This window comes from Tenrec ecaudatus, chromosome 7, assembly GCF_050624435.1.
Source record: "Tenrec ecaudatus isolate mTenEca1 chromosome 7, mTenEca1.hap1, whole genome shotgun sequence".
NCBI lineage: Eukaryota > Metazoa > Chordata > Mammalia > Afrosoricida > Tenrecidae > Tenrec > Tenrec ecaudatus.
Window position 1 is genome coordinate 43,324,783 of NC_134536.1, and position 15,524 is coordinate 43,340,306.

The window sequence follows — 15,524 nt, forward strand, 5'->3', positions numbered from 1 at the left end:
CCCGTGTTTTCAATGCTAATAGATTTTCAATGTTACATCAAAAAAATTTATGCTTTATTTTCAATGTTATTACAGAAATCATGATTAAAGTATTGAAAATAGCCAATATCTGTTCAATTCAACTCAAGAACACCTAGGACATACATCTTTATGGTTTGCATTTCATTTTTGCCAATTTCCAACTTTCCTAGCTTCATATTTAGGGCACACAATGTTCCAATTATTAAGCGACATTCGCAGCAGTTTGTTCTCTTTCGGAGTCACGTCACATCAGGAAATAAAGGTCCTGAAAACTTTGCTCCATTTATATGTCAGTCCGGGTTTTAAGGCAGCTCTTCCTCGGTGGTATTGTGCCTTCCAACCTGAGAGGCTCATCTGGCACTTAGAGATGTTCCACAGCTCATCCATCATAAGACTTTCACTGCTGTTTTTCACCCCACAAGGGGACCTCCAGGTCCTGCGTTTTGTCGATCTTGGCCAGAAACTGTAGTACCCAGACCACGAAGAACTACGTAAGGCTCAAGATTGAGTCATGAAAGAAAAGGAAAGGGACACAAGAGAAAGAAGATCTTCCGGAGCAGTCTCCTCTCACCAGGTTTTATTTGCACGCCAAATTAGAAAATTTACAGAAGTTCAAATACAGGGGCAATGCAGGGGCAAAATGACTTCAAGTGCAAGATGTTTTCACGATTCATAATTAACAAAGGTTCTGGCACCAGCAAATCTCATCTATCAGACACTGCCATGTTGGAGCACACTTTGAACTGATAGCAGCTTTTGTCTCCAGCAAGTAATCTTTTATCGCACAGTTTGTGCTAAGTACCCTGAACAGTAGAAAATTTTGAATAGTCTTGGCACCGAAGCAACCTTCCCTCGGGGAACAGGACAAGGTTTCCTAAGTGAAATGTGACGTCCACCCTGCAGCTATTGGAAACACTGGTGGCACCGCTCCCAGCATCGTACCAACATGTACATTTTCAGAGTACAACACACTGACATGAGTCAGGTCTACATGGGACTATGAAATGAACTAGTGTTCGGCGATTGCTCCTTACGATCTCTAACTAGTGTAGTCACGAGGGTTGGTCTCGTGCCCCACATCCATAGGCTGACCAGCAAGGGGCTCACCCATCCTATTGCTACCCCACCCCCACCCCTGCCACCTCAACAGGGAAAGAAGTGGCTCGACTACTATTGGCTTTTGGGATTCTCCAAAGCTACTCCTCTCTCCTATAGGCAAAGGTGGGGGTCCCCAGGAGTCACCCCCAAATGCCAGTGTTCCTAGTCTTGTGGAGCAGAATTGATAACGCAACACTCATCCTTCCAGCCAAGCCGGCAACACAAGGGAGAAGGCGAGGCTGTGACTGGGCCACAGGAGAGAAGCACCCGGCGGCGGGCAGTTTCCGAAGGCAGCGGTGCTTATGCGGGGAACCTCGTGGGGCCTCCCGGAAGATAAGAGCAGGAGTTAGCGGAAACAAGCGGGCGAGTGGGGAGGTCGGGCCCAGGGAGCCTCGGGGTCGCCGCCGAGGCGCAAAGGATTGTGGGAGACCAGGACGCAGGCGCGGACCGTCGGGCCAAAGGCCGGAGAGAGGACCAGGTCGCGGGGGAGGGGCAGGGGGGCCCTGGCGGGCGGAAGGCAGGGCCGGAGGGGCCCCGGTGGAGCGGAGGGACAGCCGAGGAGGGCTCGGCGGGGAGCCGAAGAGGGGCCAGAGCTCCAGGGAGGGGTCACGGGAGAGCAGGAGAACTTGCCCCGCTGCCACGGCCCCCCGGGCACGGCGGCCGGGCTGTCCGCCCAGGGGCCCCGCTCTGTCGTCTCCTCAGAGGCGGCATATAGAATCTTACAAAATCGCTGCGGAAGAGGCTTCCGGGCTTCTCCACGCGGGTACTCAATAAAGGACGCCCGGCCCCAACTCCGAGGCCCCGGCCCTGGCTGCACGCGGGAGCGCGCGGGCCGGGGTCACGCTCCCGCCGGGGAGGTGGGACGGGGAGCAGAGCTGGTGTTTCGATCCGGAAGTCAGCTGCGTGCACACACGTAGAAGGAGGTTTCATCCACAGCGTCTGAGTATTTTGGTGGCCTCGAGCTAAGTAGGTACCGTTTTCATAGACTTGTGCCATTGTCTGTTTCTCTGCGTCAAGTGACTCAACTGTGTTTCTGCAACCAACTTTTCAGGGTAAGCGACCAGCTCCGCCCTTAGGATGGTTCGCTGCTTCCGAACGAAGCCGCAAAATCCCTTTTAATGCCGCACATGCCTGCAGGCTGGAAGGAAAACCACCGGTGCATTACTTTACAGAATCGGCGGAGGAAGGCGTCAGCTCCCCGTCCAACTTTCCCAAACGGGGCGTCTGTTCTCCGGGCCTTTGCTGTAGGCGCCGGCGGTGATTTGGCGAAGGGAGCCTGGGCGGGGACTCCAGCGCCTCTCCCTCTCGCTGTCCTATAACAGCTCTTCCCCTGGTAGCGAAAGGTGTCATTGTGAAAGGGTATTGGAGAAGGGAGGAGACGAGATCCTTTCTGGATGTTTTATTGGGTCCTGACCGGAAGAGTGAGAGTACTAATAGGTTGGGGGCAGTATCAGTGATCATCCTTTCAATAGGAAACGCGGTTTGTCTTCACGTGGAACTGAGAGAAGGTGAGTTGTGGGAATAATACATGAGGTCGCTGAGTTAGTTTATGGTCAGCCCTTATATGGAATTTCGTTTAAGAACGAAATGGTGGTGTTTGGGAATTGCTGTTTGCTGCTCACCTTCTCTGGGAATGCCCGTGCCCTCTTGCCGCTAATTGCAATGGGGAAAATGTGGCTAAAGTAATTGCAGCAACGTGTGTGGCAAGAGTAGAACGTAAGGAGACTATACAGCTGACGTATCAGAGAAGGTGACTAGGAATTCCCTTTGAAGGAGAATGTAGTAGGCAGAACTTAGGCTGTCCTCAGCTTCAACTCATGCCCACCCCATTATGCTATGCCCCCAGGTTTTTCTTAACTATGGTCTTCAAAAAAGATGAATATGTTCTGTGGTGCTTTATGGGCAGGTAAGCACCTTTTGCTCAGCAGTTAATTGCAAACTGCATATGCGGAGGTCTGGAATAAAGAGAAAAACCGGAAGGATTTAAGAAACACAAGTTCATTGTGCCTGTGTGAGGGAGAGGGGGGCGGGGGCGGGGGCATGTAATGAAACCCGAAAACCTAAAAAACTAACTCACTACCATGGAATCGATTCAGACTTTTTGCGACTGCTTAGGCTTACGCATTGAAAGTTTAAAATCAGGAACTCTATAGATAATATGTACTGATAATCTAAAAGCAAACATCATCTTTTGTTGTTTCACATTTTTCATAATCTGCCTGGACCTTTTTTGAATGTTAAATTCAGGTTTGTGATATTCATCTAGGTTTGGTGATTCCAAAATTGGATCAAACAGATGAAAGCATTTATCTGATTAATTCCCCGAGCAAAGAAAGAACTGGCGCCATTAAGAGGATGATTTGATTACTTTTGAAGAACCTGAAAAACAACTAGGGAGAGTGAGCCTTTTGAGCTCAGATAGCTTGCAGTGGTTCTCAATCTTCCTAATGCCAAGATCCTTTAATACAGTTCTTTATGTTGTGTTGACCCCAACCATAAAATCATTTTTATGCTTTTGAGAATGATGATGGCTACAAATTTACAAATGGGCTTGACCCAATGTATGTATGAATGGATTGTGTTAAGAGTTGTAAGAGCCCCCAATTAAATGATTTTTTAAAAATTATTTTTGTTGCTACTTCATAACTTATTTTGCTACTGTTATGAATTGGGCAACTCCTGTGAAAGGGTCGTTTGACTCCCAAAGGGGTCACAACCCACAGGTTGAGAACCGCTGGCTTAGAAGTTTCTCTTAACTCCTCTTATTTTTCCCCATCATTTTATTGAGGGCTCCTACAGTTCTTATCACAATTCATCCATCCATCCATTGTGTCAAGCACATTTGTACATATGTTGCCATCATCATTTTCCAAACATTTTCTTTCTACTTGAGCCTTTGGTATCAGTTCCTTATTTTATTTTTAATAAGCAAATCATTTTACTGGGGGGCTTGTACAACTCTTATCACAATTCACACATACATCCATTGTGTCAAGCACTATTGTACATTTTTTCCCTCATCATTCTCAAAAATTTTGCTTTCAACTTGATATCACCTCTTCATTTTCCCCTCTTCCCCGTTCGCCCTCCCCCATTAGCCCTTGATAATTTATAATAATTATTATTTTGTCATATCTTACACCATCCCGCTTATCTCTTCACCCACTTCTCTGTTGTGTGTCCCCCCAGGGAGGAGAACTATATATCTTTTGTTTTGTTTTTGTTTTAATCGTTTTGTTAGGGGCTCATACAACTCTTAGCACAATCCATATGTACATCAATTGTGTAAAGCACATCTGTACATTCATTGCCCTCATCATTCTCAAAACATTTGCTCTCCACTTAAGCCCTTGGCATCAGGTCCTCATGTTTTCCCCTCCCTCCCCACTACTCCTTCTCTCATGAGCCCTTGATAATTTATAAATTAATATTTTGTCATATCTTGCCCTGGCCGAAGTCTTCCTTTACCCACTTTTCTGTTGTCCGTCCCCTAGGGAGGAGGTCACATGTAGATCCTTGTAATGGGTTCCCTCTTTCCAACCCACTCTCCCTCTACTCCCAGTATTGCCACTCATACTCCTGGTCCTGAAGGTATCATCCACCCTGGATTCCCTGTGCCTCCAGCTCCTGTCTGCACCAGTGTACATCCTCTGCTCTATCCAGACTTGCAAGGTAGAATTCGGATCATGATAGTTCGGGGGCGGGGAGGGGGTGGGGAAGGGGGGAGAGCATTTAGGAACTGGAGGAAAGCTGTATTCTTCATCGGTGCTACTTCGCACCCTGACTGACTCATCTCCTCCTCTAGACCCCTCTGTGAGGAGATCTCCAGTGGCCGACAAATGGGCTTTGGGTCTCCACTCTGCACTTCCCCCTTTATTCACTATGGTATATATATATATATATTGCATGATGCCTTATACCTGATCCCTTCGGCACCTCGTGATCGCACAGGCTGGTGTGCTTCTTCCATGTGGGCTTTGTTGCTTCTGAGCTAGGTGACTCCTTGTTTATCTTCAAGCTTTCACTCTTAACTCCTCTTTGATGAGCTCCATCAGCTGGATGAAATCTGCTTGTTAAGGATAATTAGGCAACTAACTACCTGTTAACTTTTAAATATAAGTTTTGTTCTGACGGAAGTTTACAGATTGCTAAATGCTTCAAAACTTTTTCATTACTTTATGAATCTGGAATAAATCCAAAATACAGATTGTGTCCTTCATAACATTTTAAGTTCATCTTAAACTCCCTGCTATGGAGGTCCATTTGAACTCTTAGCCATCATATAGGAGAGAGTATAATTATTCTCTCTGGTTTCTAAAGCTGTAAATCTTCACAGAAGCAGATACCTTATCTTCTTTCTCCTCACGGAGGAGAGGAGAGGCTGGTGGGTTCAAATAATCTTTTTCTGTGTGTGTGTGGCGGAAACACTAGCAACCATTTTTAATACAGAACATGAATATTAAACTGGGGCTCTAAGAGTGTAACTCTTTATGAAAGTAGGAAAGCACAACTTTCTCCTGTGCAGTGGCTGATGGTCTCAGACTGCTGACCGCTACAGATGTTGACTTTGAGGAGGCATGTGAAATGAATCAGTAACCGTTATTTTAATCCAGATATCATGTAGTGGGTTTGAAATGTTAGTAACATAGAAGCAGAATGGGAAAGATAATGCAGAATAAATACTTTTAGAAACAGATTGCATGTGGGAGATGAGGGACAGGAAGTAGTAGGAGGTTTTCTAATATGGAATATGGAGTTTGGGGAATGATTCTCCAAAATTTTAAATGATGAATAAAGAAGGAGCAAAGGGCTTTAGGAGAAGTCTGAGTTTAGATTGAGACGAGATGGCTCAGGGAGGTCTGTGGTAAATACATCTGAGGCGCACTGTGGTGCTATTGGACTGACTGCAAGGTTGGTGGCTCACACCCTCCAGTCACTCTGACACCGCCTGCTCCTTAAAGATTTACAGCTTTAGAAACCCCATTTCTAGTCACTTTAATTCAGAGTCAACTTGACAGTAGGCTTGGTTTGGGTCGATGAAAGGAGTGGAAGCTCCTTTCTGGTAGGCAATATTCTATTAGGAATGCATGCATAACATGAACTGTGCATGGATACATGACATTTGTGTTGTCTTAAACATGTGTGAGTAAAAGCTATAGGTAGAGAATAAAAGAACTATAGCAAATCTATAAGGTGAATAAATAGAAAAATAGGCAAAAAGCTTACAGATATTTCATAACAGGATATCTAAATGACCAGTAAATCTTTAAATTTACCAGACCCTGTCCAAATGCAAAGTACAACTGCAGTGACCTAAAATAAGGGGAGTCGAGATAAGAGAGGTATTGCCAAGTGAGAACAGAGTTTGGAAGCAACTGGAACTCTTGCTGTAAATATAAATCAGTGCACACATTTTAAAAGGCACTTTGGCAATGTGTTGTGAAGTTGAGCCAATGTATACATTGTAACAAGTCCTGTACATGTCTGCTTTGTTAACAAAACAGGTTAGGCAGGGGAAACAACTATAGACAGAGATGAGATTGTGAAAGATGTCCAAAGGGACTCCAGAAAGTCCTGGTTTTCAGAAAATGTCCATTTTTCTATGAACTGTTTGAAGTCCCTTCATAAATATGAAGTAAGAAGAGATGGAGGACACAGAAACCACACATACATTCCTGTTTTCTTTCCCATTTTTCTCAGAACCCTTTTCTTCCTTTCCCAGAAAATATCAAAGAATGTAAGCATAGTACTAAGAATGCAAATTCTGTCTGAAGACGTTCATTTTTAGAGAACATTTACATGGAATTTATTCTTAGATTTTGAAAAAGCTAAAGGGTTGGAGAAAAAGTAAATGTTAGGGTGACAACGACAACCTGGAGGTAGATGGTGCTAAATGTAGAGCAGTTGAGAGTTTTCTGAATCATCCTGGTGGAACATATTCACCGTAATGGGGCCCAATACATTCACTATAATGATGTCATCACCTCTCAGTGATGTACGGAAATGGTTTGTTTGTAAATTATTTGGTTTGAGCACAAAAAGGGTACATAACCAGTGTCATGAAAGAGTGCATTTTGAAAGTGGGGCAGTGCTCCCAATGGACCGGTGCTTCACTGCAGTCCATGGGCACGTAACAGAAAAGTGAGTGAGTGCTCATGGAACTACTACTACCTGTCTCTCTTTTCCAGAAATGGCAACTAGTGTTTTGAAGACATCATCTCTGTCTGCCCGGACAAAACTGCTGTGCCAGACTGGGTTGTCACTTTATAATACATCTCATGGCTTCAATGAGGAAGAAGTTAAACAAAAGCTTGCACAGTTCCCTGGTGGATCGGTTGACCTTCAGAAGAATGATAATGGCATTGGCTTTCTGACTCTGAATAATCCAAGTAAAATGAATGCATTCTCAGGTACCAGAGTTCTTTTGTCGACTAATTAAAGAATGACTTTAAATCTAACATGCAGTTTTTATTCTCGCCCAGGCAGCAAAATTTTTGAAAGTAGTGACGCTTTTTGTAGAACAATAAAAACAAATACATTAAATTATGCAATTACCGTAGTCAGTTTAAACACTGCCCTTTTTATTGACTTTTTATTAATACGTAAATGCTGATGAAACATATTTGCTAGGCAAGACTCTTGGAATATAAAAGTATTGTATTTGTAAGGCCTTACGGCCCAGGATGTGTTTGTGATTTTGTGCCGTAGTCACATTTGAATTATGCTTCCTTGGTCTTGTGCAACACTTAATGAATGCCTTGCTGACCACATTCTACTCTTATTTCAAAACTATGTTGCTTATCTCTTATTTTTCACTTAAACAGTTTGTGGAAGGCAATCATATTTCTAGTAGGATTTGAAATTTTAAGCTAAAAAAGTCTCAAGTTAATATATTTTTTACTTTATGTAGAATCATAAACATAATTCAACAGACTTATAAATCTATAGTGGTTCCTTAAGCCCATGATGAAATTTTCCTGCAGAATTCAGGGCTTTCTATTTTTTCTGTTTTGTTACAGCTGGAAGAATATCCAAGTATGTTTTATGTTTATAACATAAGGCACAGTTATTAGCCACATATGTCATTTTGAACTTTATGATAGCAACTTTCAAAAAGCAAAAAAAAATAAATGAAATTAATGTTAGTAATATTTTATCTAATTCAATATTACCAAAGTATTACTTTACCATATGATTAGAGTAAAATTTTATGAAATATTTTTCATTCAATTTTTAACCAAATCTTTTAAATCTAGGGTTTCTTTTATGTTACCTGTACATATTCATTTAGACTAACCACAGTTGAAGTGCTCAGTAGCTGCATGTGGCTTGAGGACACTCTTACTGAGCAGTACTACGTTACACCTTCGGCTGCCTCAAAGAATAATAAACAGACATCTGAATATTAGCCTAAGAAAAATAAAATTAAACAAAATGACTACCCAAGAGGGTTAGACTAGAGCACTAGTTTTGCTGCTGAATAACTGCAAATAAGAATTTGTAAACAGTAAAGCATTTTATTTAAATGAAAACAACATAAAATTGATGTCTAATATATAAAATTTATTAAAGCAAAGCTATTTTCATGTAGGTTAGGTTGAGTTATATTGGATAAGGAGTGAGTCCCATACCCTGTGGTTCCCCACAGTCATTGTTCGAAAATCACCCAGACGCTCTTTAAAATTCCTTCTATTAAAGTTTAAAATGTCAAAAAGATAAATTTAAGGTTATTTCATCTTTTAGATTAATTTAATTACTCTTTAAGATAAAGATTAATCTTTAAGATAAATTTAAGATTAACTGCTATATTTTCCATATTTAAGCCTAGCATTATTTAATATGGATTATTGAAGCTTCATATTTGCCTATCTTGATTTATTCTTCCTTCAATGTATGTTTTATGTGTCTCTCCGACTCAACCACAAGTCCAATGAAAGTAAGCTCTATACCACAGAAGCATTTGAAACAACCTTGGAAAGGATTACTATTTTAGTTAGGTCATAATTAGCAATTAGAAAGATTAGCTTCCTTAGTTTTCTGTTACTTTTATTAATTTGACATTTATTATAGAACCGCTCTTGCTGGCTACTTCAGAAAATGGCGAAGAACACAGTAGTTCTCCATATTGTCAGATTTCTGTTCTGAAGAAGTGTACAAATTTAATGGGACTTATATAATTTTGAAACATGTGAAATAGAGTCTTTGCTAGTTTTAACCCTCTCTACAAGATCATTATGTTGAGTTTTAAAGCATTTAGCTAGACAGAGGAAAGTCAACTCAGTTGTGTAAGCATAGGATAAACTCCCCCACACCCCAAGGGGGAAGAACAATAGAAACGTGGGTGAAGGGTAGCCAGTGGTCGGTATAAGATATGAAAATAATAATAATTTATCAAGGGTTCATGGTAGGGTGATAAGAAGGGGGGAAAAAGAGGAACTGATACCAAGGGCTCAAGTAGAAAGTCAATGTTTAGAAAATGATGATGGCAACATATGAAAAAATATGTTTGTACAATTGATGTATGGATTGTTGTAAGAGCCGTAAGAGCCCTCAATAAAATCTGGAGGGGTGAGGGGAAGGATGAACTTGGAAGACCATAATATCCAAGGAAAAACATATCCAAAAATTACTGTTAAAAGATTGTAATGTGACAGTCATTACAGTTTTTAGTTTAAACTTTTCTACTTTCAATTTTTTCCATACTGGCAAAGCTCATATTTCTCTCCTATTATCCTTTGCCTAAGGTATGTATATGATTTTAATTGTTCTACCTAGTCATAAACGTCCCTGGTGGCATAGTAGGTGAAGCGATGGGCTGCAAAGTGCAGGGTCTGTGGTTCAAACCCATTAGTCATCCATGAGAGAGAGAGAGAGAGATGAGGTTGTTTAATCACCAGGAATGACACTCTCAGAAATCCTAAGGAAACCCACACTATCCCACAGGGTCACTGTGTGTTGGAATTGACTTGATGACAGTAGCTAACCTAATCATGTATTTGTGTGAATTCTTAACTGCACTGGGTAGATTGCTACAACTAATAAATTGTAAGTTGATTTAAAGAAGGGACTGTCAGATGTGCTGCTTTCTAGACACGGCAAAGATATTTTGTAAATACTATGAAATATATTACCTAAGATCCCTGCTTGACTTCTCTCAGTTTATCCATTATTTCTGTTTTTCTAATGTCCTCCATGTGTTTGTGATTGCCCTTTCTCTCTGGCAGGTGTTATGATGCTACAGCTTCTAGAAAAAGTAATTGAACTGGAACAGTGGACAGATGGAAAAGGTCTCATTGTTCATGGGGCTAACAACACTTTCTCTTCGGGGTCTGATCTGAATGCTGTGAAAGCACTAGGAACTCCAGAGGCAAGTTCTATGTGAAAATATGCTTTAGGTCATGCATATTTATCAGCCATCTCTGGCCAAGATATTTTAATTTTACTTGGTTAGTATGAAGATCCCAGCACCCCGTGACTGTAAAGGCAGTTCGGTCTCAGAGAGCGCTCATGTGTGCTCCATAGGGTTTTCAAGAGGGTTCTAAATTCTTGGAGTTCGATCACCAAGCCTTTTTTTCTGAGGCTTCTCTAGATTGAATTTATAGCTTCATCTACCTCTATGAGCTTATAATTCAGATTAGGTTTAGGACATACCTTAAACTGATTTATGTACCTAAGAAAAGCCCTATTCTTACACTTATAAGGGTTTTGATTCCAACATAAATTTTGCAAGGACACAGTTCAATTTATAACACAGAACATTTTAAGAAACACTATGTCTGAAATAATGAAGTATTTGGTTATTTTAAGATGTAAAGGACGAAAAACAGTATATGTGATGTTCCTTATAGTCTGCAGTGCTACCTAAAGAATGGAAAATCATTATCAAGCACCTTACAAATTTTTTTTAATTCTATAAATATGTATAAATTGAAATTTAAAATGGCTTTTGAGATTCATGCATGTACATGAATTGCAGCTGCACATATAATGTATGAGACTCCTAACATGACTAAGTTATAAAAAGCCTTTCTCTTAATGAGGTTTTTCTTCATCCAACATACTTACTCTTTCTTGTTGCAAGTGCATCACTGGCACCTACTTATTTTGTGAATTTGCTTTTCTGAAGATGACGACATAACTAGAATATACAAGAGGTTTCAAAGAGTTCATAGAAAAATGCCATTATATTTTCAGTCCATTTTCCTGTAAACTTTGATGCTCCTACATAGGACAATTTTAGTAATTAGATCACATTCCTTCCTAATTATAGTAAAAATGCTGAAAATACTTATTAAGTGACATCTTAAAAAAAGATCATTATGTTGGCGTTTGTGCCACTACATTTTTTGAAAAATTGTAATAGGACATTTTATTAATGAAAATTTCTAAAGATAAATAAAAAGTAGATCTAGAATTGGATTTTGGGCGTGCACTAAATCCTTACACCAATTTAAGAACATTTAGTTCTTATATCATAGCCCTTCTTGATTCTTGTGCTCAGGAAGGGAACACAGAAGGTATAGGTGCTATAGCAAAACTAGATGGTGCCTGGCTCACAGATAAAATAGCATCTAGGGTCTTACAGGTTTGTCTCCAAACAGCCATCTAAGTGAGACATCAATTAAGTTTACTATGAAAGAAGCACTCAGTGACCCAAGGACTGTAAATCTTATCATCTGAAGCTGAGGGAGGTAATAGTATCAGAGCCTGCATTGTGAGACTCTGGTTTTCAGCCTATGGATGACAGTGGAAGCCCAAGATATATTTGGGAGATCTACACAGGAAATAAGCCTCTGTGCTTTCCCTCTGTCCATAATGGATGAATGGGAATAAACTGATTACCAGACAGAGTGATGGAGAGATGACTATAGGAGCACAGGAGATCAAAATGATAAACCTCATTGAACGGTTAAATCCTTGTCACTTGATCCTCCCTCTGATGCATGTGGGGTCTGATCTGGTTTTCAACATTGTGTGTGTGTGTGTGTGTTTAATATTACGGTTTATCTCTGATGTATTTTGTGATTGTGGGTAGCCCTCTTGAATATTTGTTATTTTCTGATAAATGAAATCCAAGACTGATGAACCTATAGAGACAAGTAGAGTAAGGGCTCTTGGGGGTATAGTGGGGGAGAAAGGGATAAAGGAGAGCTGATAACAAGGAGTTCGAGAAGTAAAAAAATGTTTTAAAATTGATTGTTAGCAATTGTACAATACTGCTTGATGTGATTGAACTATGGAATGATATGATAACTGTATTAGCTCCCAATAAAATGGTTTAGGGAAAAACAAAACAGCAACCCAAAACTAGATTAATGATTATACCCATAGGAGCATCAAAAGCCATCAGCATTTTACTACATTGTTTGGCTGTCACCTTTTTTTTTTATGTGTAGCTGGTCCCTTAAGTTGTTTTCATTTTGATGTCTTTTTTTAAAGAGCAAGAAAAGAGCTTAAACTCTCTTTATTAGGCAGTTAATTTTTAGTTGAGAAAGTAGAAACTGGGAGGTGAACCAAAGTAATGCAAGAATTATTCCTAAAAAGTTATAAGGCAGAGAAAATAATAGAATAATAATCTAATGTAAGTTTTAACCCTTTTATAAGAATCATGACGCAGATGTTCTGTAGGCTCAAAGAAATCTCTTTCTAGAGGGGAGAAATAATCAAAGTCCAATTATAAGCTTCAGAATGTGAAGAATGAAAACATTCTTCACTCAACCATGAATGGGTATAATTCCTCCAGGAAAAATCTGACATTTTGGAAACCAACCTCATGAGATCAGCTCCACTAGCCTTCATATGGGAATGAGGTGAGACTGTCTGCTTCCATTAAGTTGGATTGTATCAGATTGAGTGTGAGGTATTGGCAGAATGTGTAAGTGTGTATCATATTTTGGGAGTCTACATAAAAACAGTAGTTGAAGCATTGAATGTAGATGAAACTTCCACTGAAGAAATTGTAGACAAAAGAGAGAGGGGAGTGGGAATGCATTGGAATTTGGGGGATATACCTTTAGAGCAGCGGTTCTCAACTTGTGTGTGGCTCATGACCCCTTTGGGGGTCGAACGACCCTTTCACAGGGTTCGGCTGATTCATAACAGTAGCAAAAGTACGGTTATGAAGTAGCAACGAAAGTAATTTTATGGTTGGGGGTCACCACAACATGAGGAACTGTATTACAGGGTTGCAATGTTAGGAAGGTTGAGAACCACTGCTTTAGAGAATTAACTGGATAAGATGATCAAGAAAGTAAAATTTACTGCCATCGAATCAATGCTGACTCATAGCGAGCCCCTGTGAGTTTCTGAGACTATAATTGTTTACAGGAGTAGAAAGCCCAATTTGTCTTCCAAAAAGGATACTAAAATTGGAAGAGAACCAGGAGTAGAAATGTCACTTCTGAGTAATCAACAAGATAAAATACCAAAAGAGTTGACTAAAGAAAGGTGTTTAAGTAAGTAAATAAATAAATGGTGTTATAAAGATATGGATGAAGATAGAAATAAGAAAAATAGATAAAATAGAAATAAGAGAAAGCCATTTAATTTGACAAGTAGGAGATAATTAAGCCTCTTTGAAGCAGGAAATCTTCGGGGAGGATGAAGGCCAGGTTATACTGGGTAAAACCTTATATAAGATGAGTTCAAGGACTCTTATGAAACCAGGGAGATAGCATGATAGGCATTTCTCATGACATCAGTGTTTGGAATGAAACCTCATTTTAAAAAGTTAGGTATATTTTTCCCTCATTACTTTCTGGAGTGTATTTTTTACTTTTTTATTTTAAATGTTTGTATTTTTAATTATCTAAATATATTTTCGTTATACTTTTTATGCATATTTTTTTTAAAGGATGGAGTGGCATTATGTATGTTCATGCAGAACACCTTAACAAGATTCATGAGGTAATGTATATATTTTTAAAATAGGACTTCTAAAAGACCAAATATAACTCATCATTCCATTATTTAGACTAGTTAAAAATTAATAGCTGATTTTCAAGTTATAATTATTCTAATGATTAATTTATTTCTTTGTGCCATGGAAGACAATAATTTAATTACATGTACAAATATATGTATTTAAAATAATAAGAGAAATTGAGCACAAAACTTTTAAACAACCCCATTTTTTCCCTAAAGAGCTTATATTACTTATGCTCCATTAAAGCAAAGACATGAGTAAAGTAAGTATCAAGAGATGATGCCTGTCGTCGTTAGGCGTTATCCAGTCAGTTACAATCCATAGCAACCCTGTGTGCAACAGTACGAGGCACTGTGCATCCTCTACCATTTTCACTGTTTGAGCTTATTGTTGGGGACCACTTGAGGGCCTGTGAAAAATGGTGCAGAGGGATCCATGTTTGATTTCCTCTGGCTTCCCTGTTGCTGTAAGGTAATGGGCAGACATGCACCTTCCATCTTTCTGTACCTATTCTGACACCAACTCTTCTTCCTGTCGTGCTGTATTTAACATTCGTCAGCATCTCTAGTCTGCCTTTATGTTGAGTTTAGTGATTGATGTAGTGGCCACAAAAAACTCTCAGACTCCATGCCACTAAGTTGAATCAGACTATGATGACCCTGTAGGAGAGGGTAGAACTGCTCCTGTGAGTTTCTAACTTTTTACAGGAGTACAGAACCTCAGCTTTCTCCCATAAAGCAACTGGTGGTTGGCGACCCTGTAGGTTACCACAAGGCAAGAATAGTAAAAAGCAAGAATTTAAGTCATTGGTCCATAGCAGCACCTCTCCTCAGCAAGTAGCCTAGTTTCTTTTGTTTTGTTTTTAGCCTCCCAGCCATGTGGTCCCTTGGTGTCTGCTTCTTTGAGTCAGAAAGTCTACCTGCTGCTCTTCCTCACAGTCTCATAGTCTCTGTACTGCACCTATTCACCACCTGATTGTGCCTCAGCCTCTGGTCTCAGCCTGGCTGCTTTGTTCTGTTCCATGACCTTTGTGCCGCAGCCTCTGATGCCTCTGGTCTCAGCTTCTGTTGCTTCAGACCGAGATCTGCAACATGCTCCACCTGTAGCTTTTCTTATAATGGCCTGGTGTTTCTCTCTGGATCAGAGACAGCTCTTACACAGAGGATTGACTACGATGGAGGTGTGGATTTTGTCTTTCAGCAGAGCATGGCATGCCCCCCAACCCCTCAAGGAAACAAAAGATGCTGGCTTGGTTCATACCCTCTACTAAATTGGAAACTTAATCCCATCTTAATCCTGTCTATTAGCAAAGCAGTAAACTACCCCCAAATGGGATTACAGCCACATGAATAGGGTCCAGAGTTATAATACATCACATAAAGAATTATAGATGGAATGGCCATATTAGTGACTACATCTCAGTCTGCCTCTTTTTCTCTGACCCGCTTGTTTTGCAGAGCATGATGTCTTTCCCCAGGGC

At 40.3% G+C, this 15,524-nt stretch overlaps 1 protein-coding gene across 4 annotated transcripts in view; it reads left to right on the plus strand.

The window, feature by feature from the left end:
- Nucleotides 1-1,618: 1,618 nt before the first annotated feature.
- Nucleotides 1,619-15,524, plus strand: part of ECHDC1 (ethylmalonyl-CoA decarboxylase 1) — a 30,121-nt gene continuing 16,215 nt past the window's right edge. The window contains exons 1-4 of one of the 4 annotated variants that reach the window (XM_075554583.1): nt 1,619-2,171; nt 7,308-7,529; nt 10,344-10,486; nt 13,973-14,025. In XM_075554583.1, coding sequence (XP_075410698.1) covers nt 7,310-7,529; nt 10,344-10,486; nt 13,973-14,025 — 416 coding nt within the window. In that variant the 5' untranslated portion in view covers nt 1,619-2,171; nt 7,308-7,309. Of the gene's footprint in view, nt 2,172-2,495; nt 2,628-4,681; nt 4,792-7,307; nt 7,530-10,343; nt 10,487-13,972; nt 14,026-15,524 lie in introns of those variants that run through there. The other 3 variants (XM_075554581.1, XM_075554582.1, XM_075554584.1) reach the window with 3 other exon arrangements.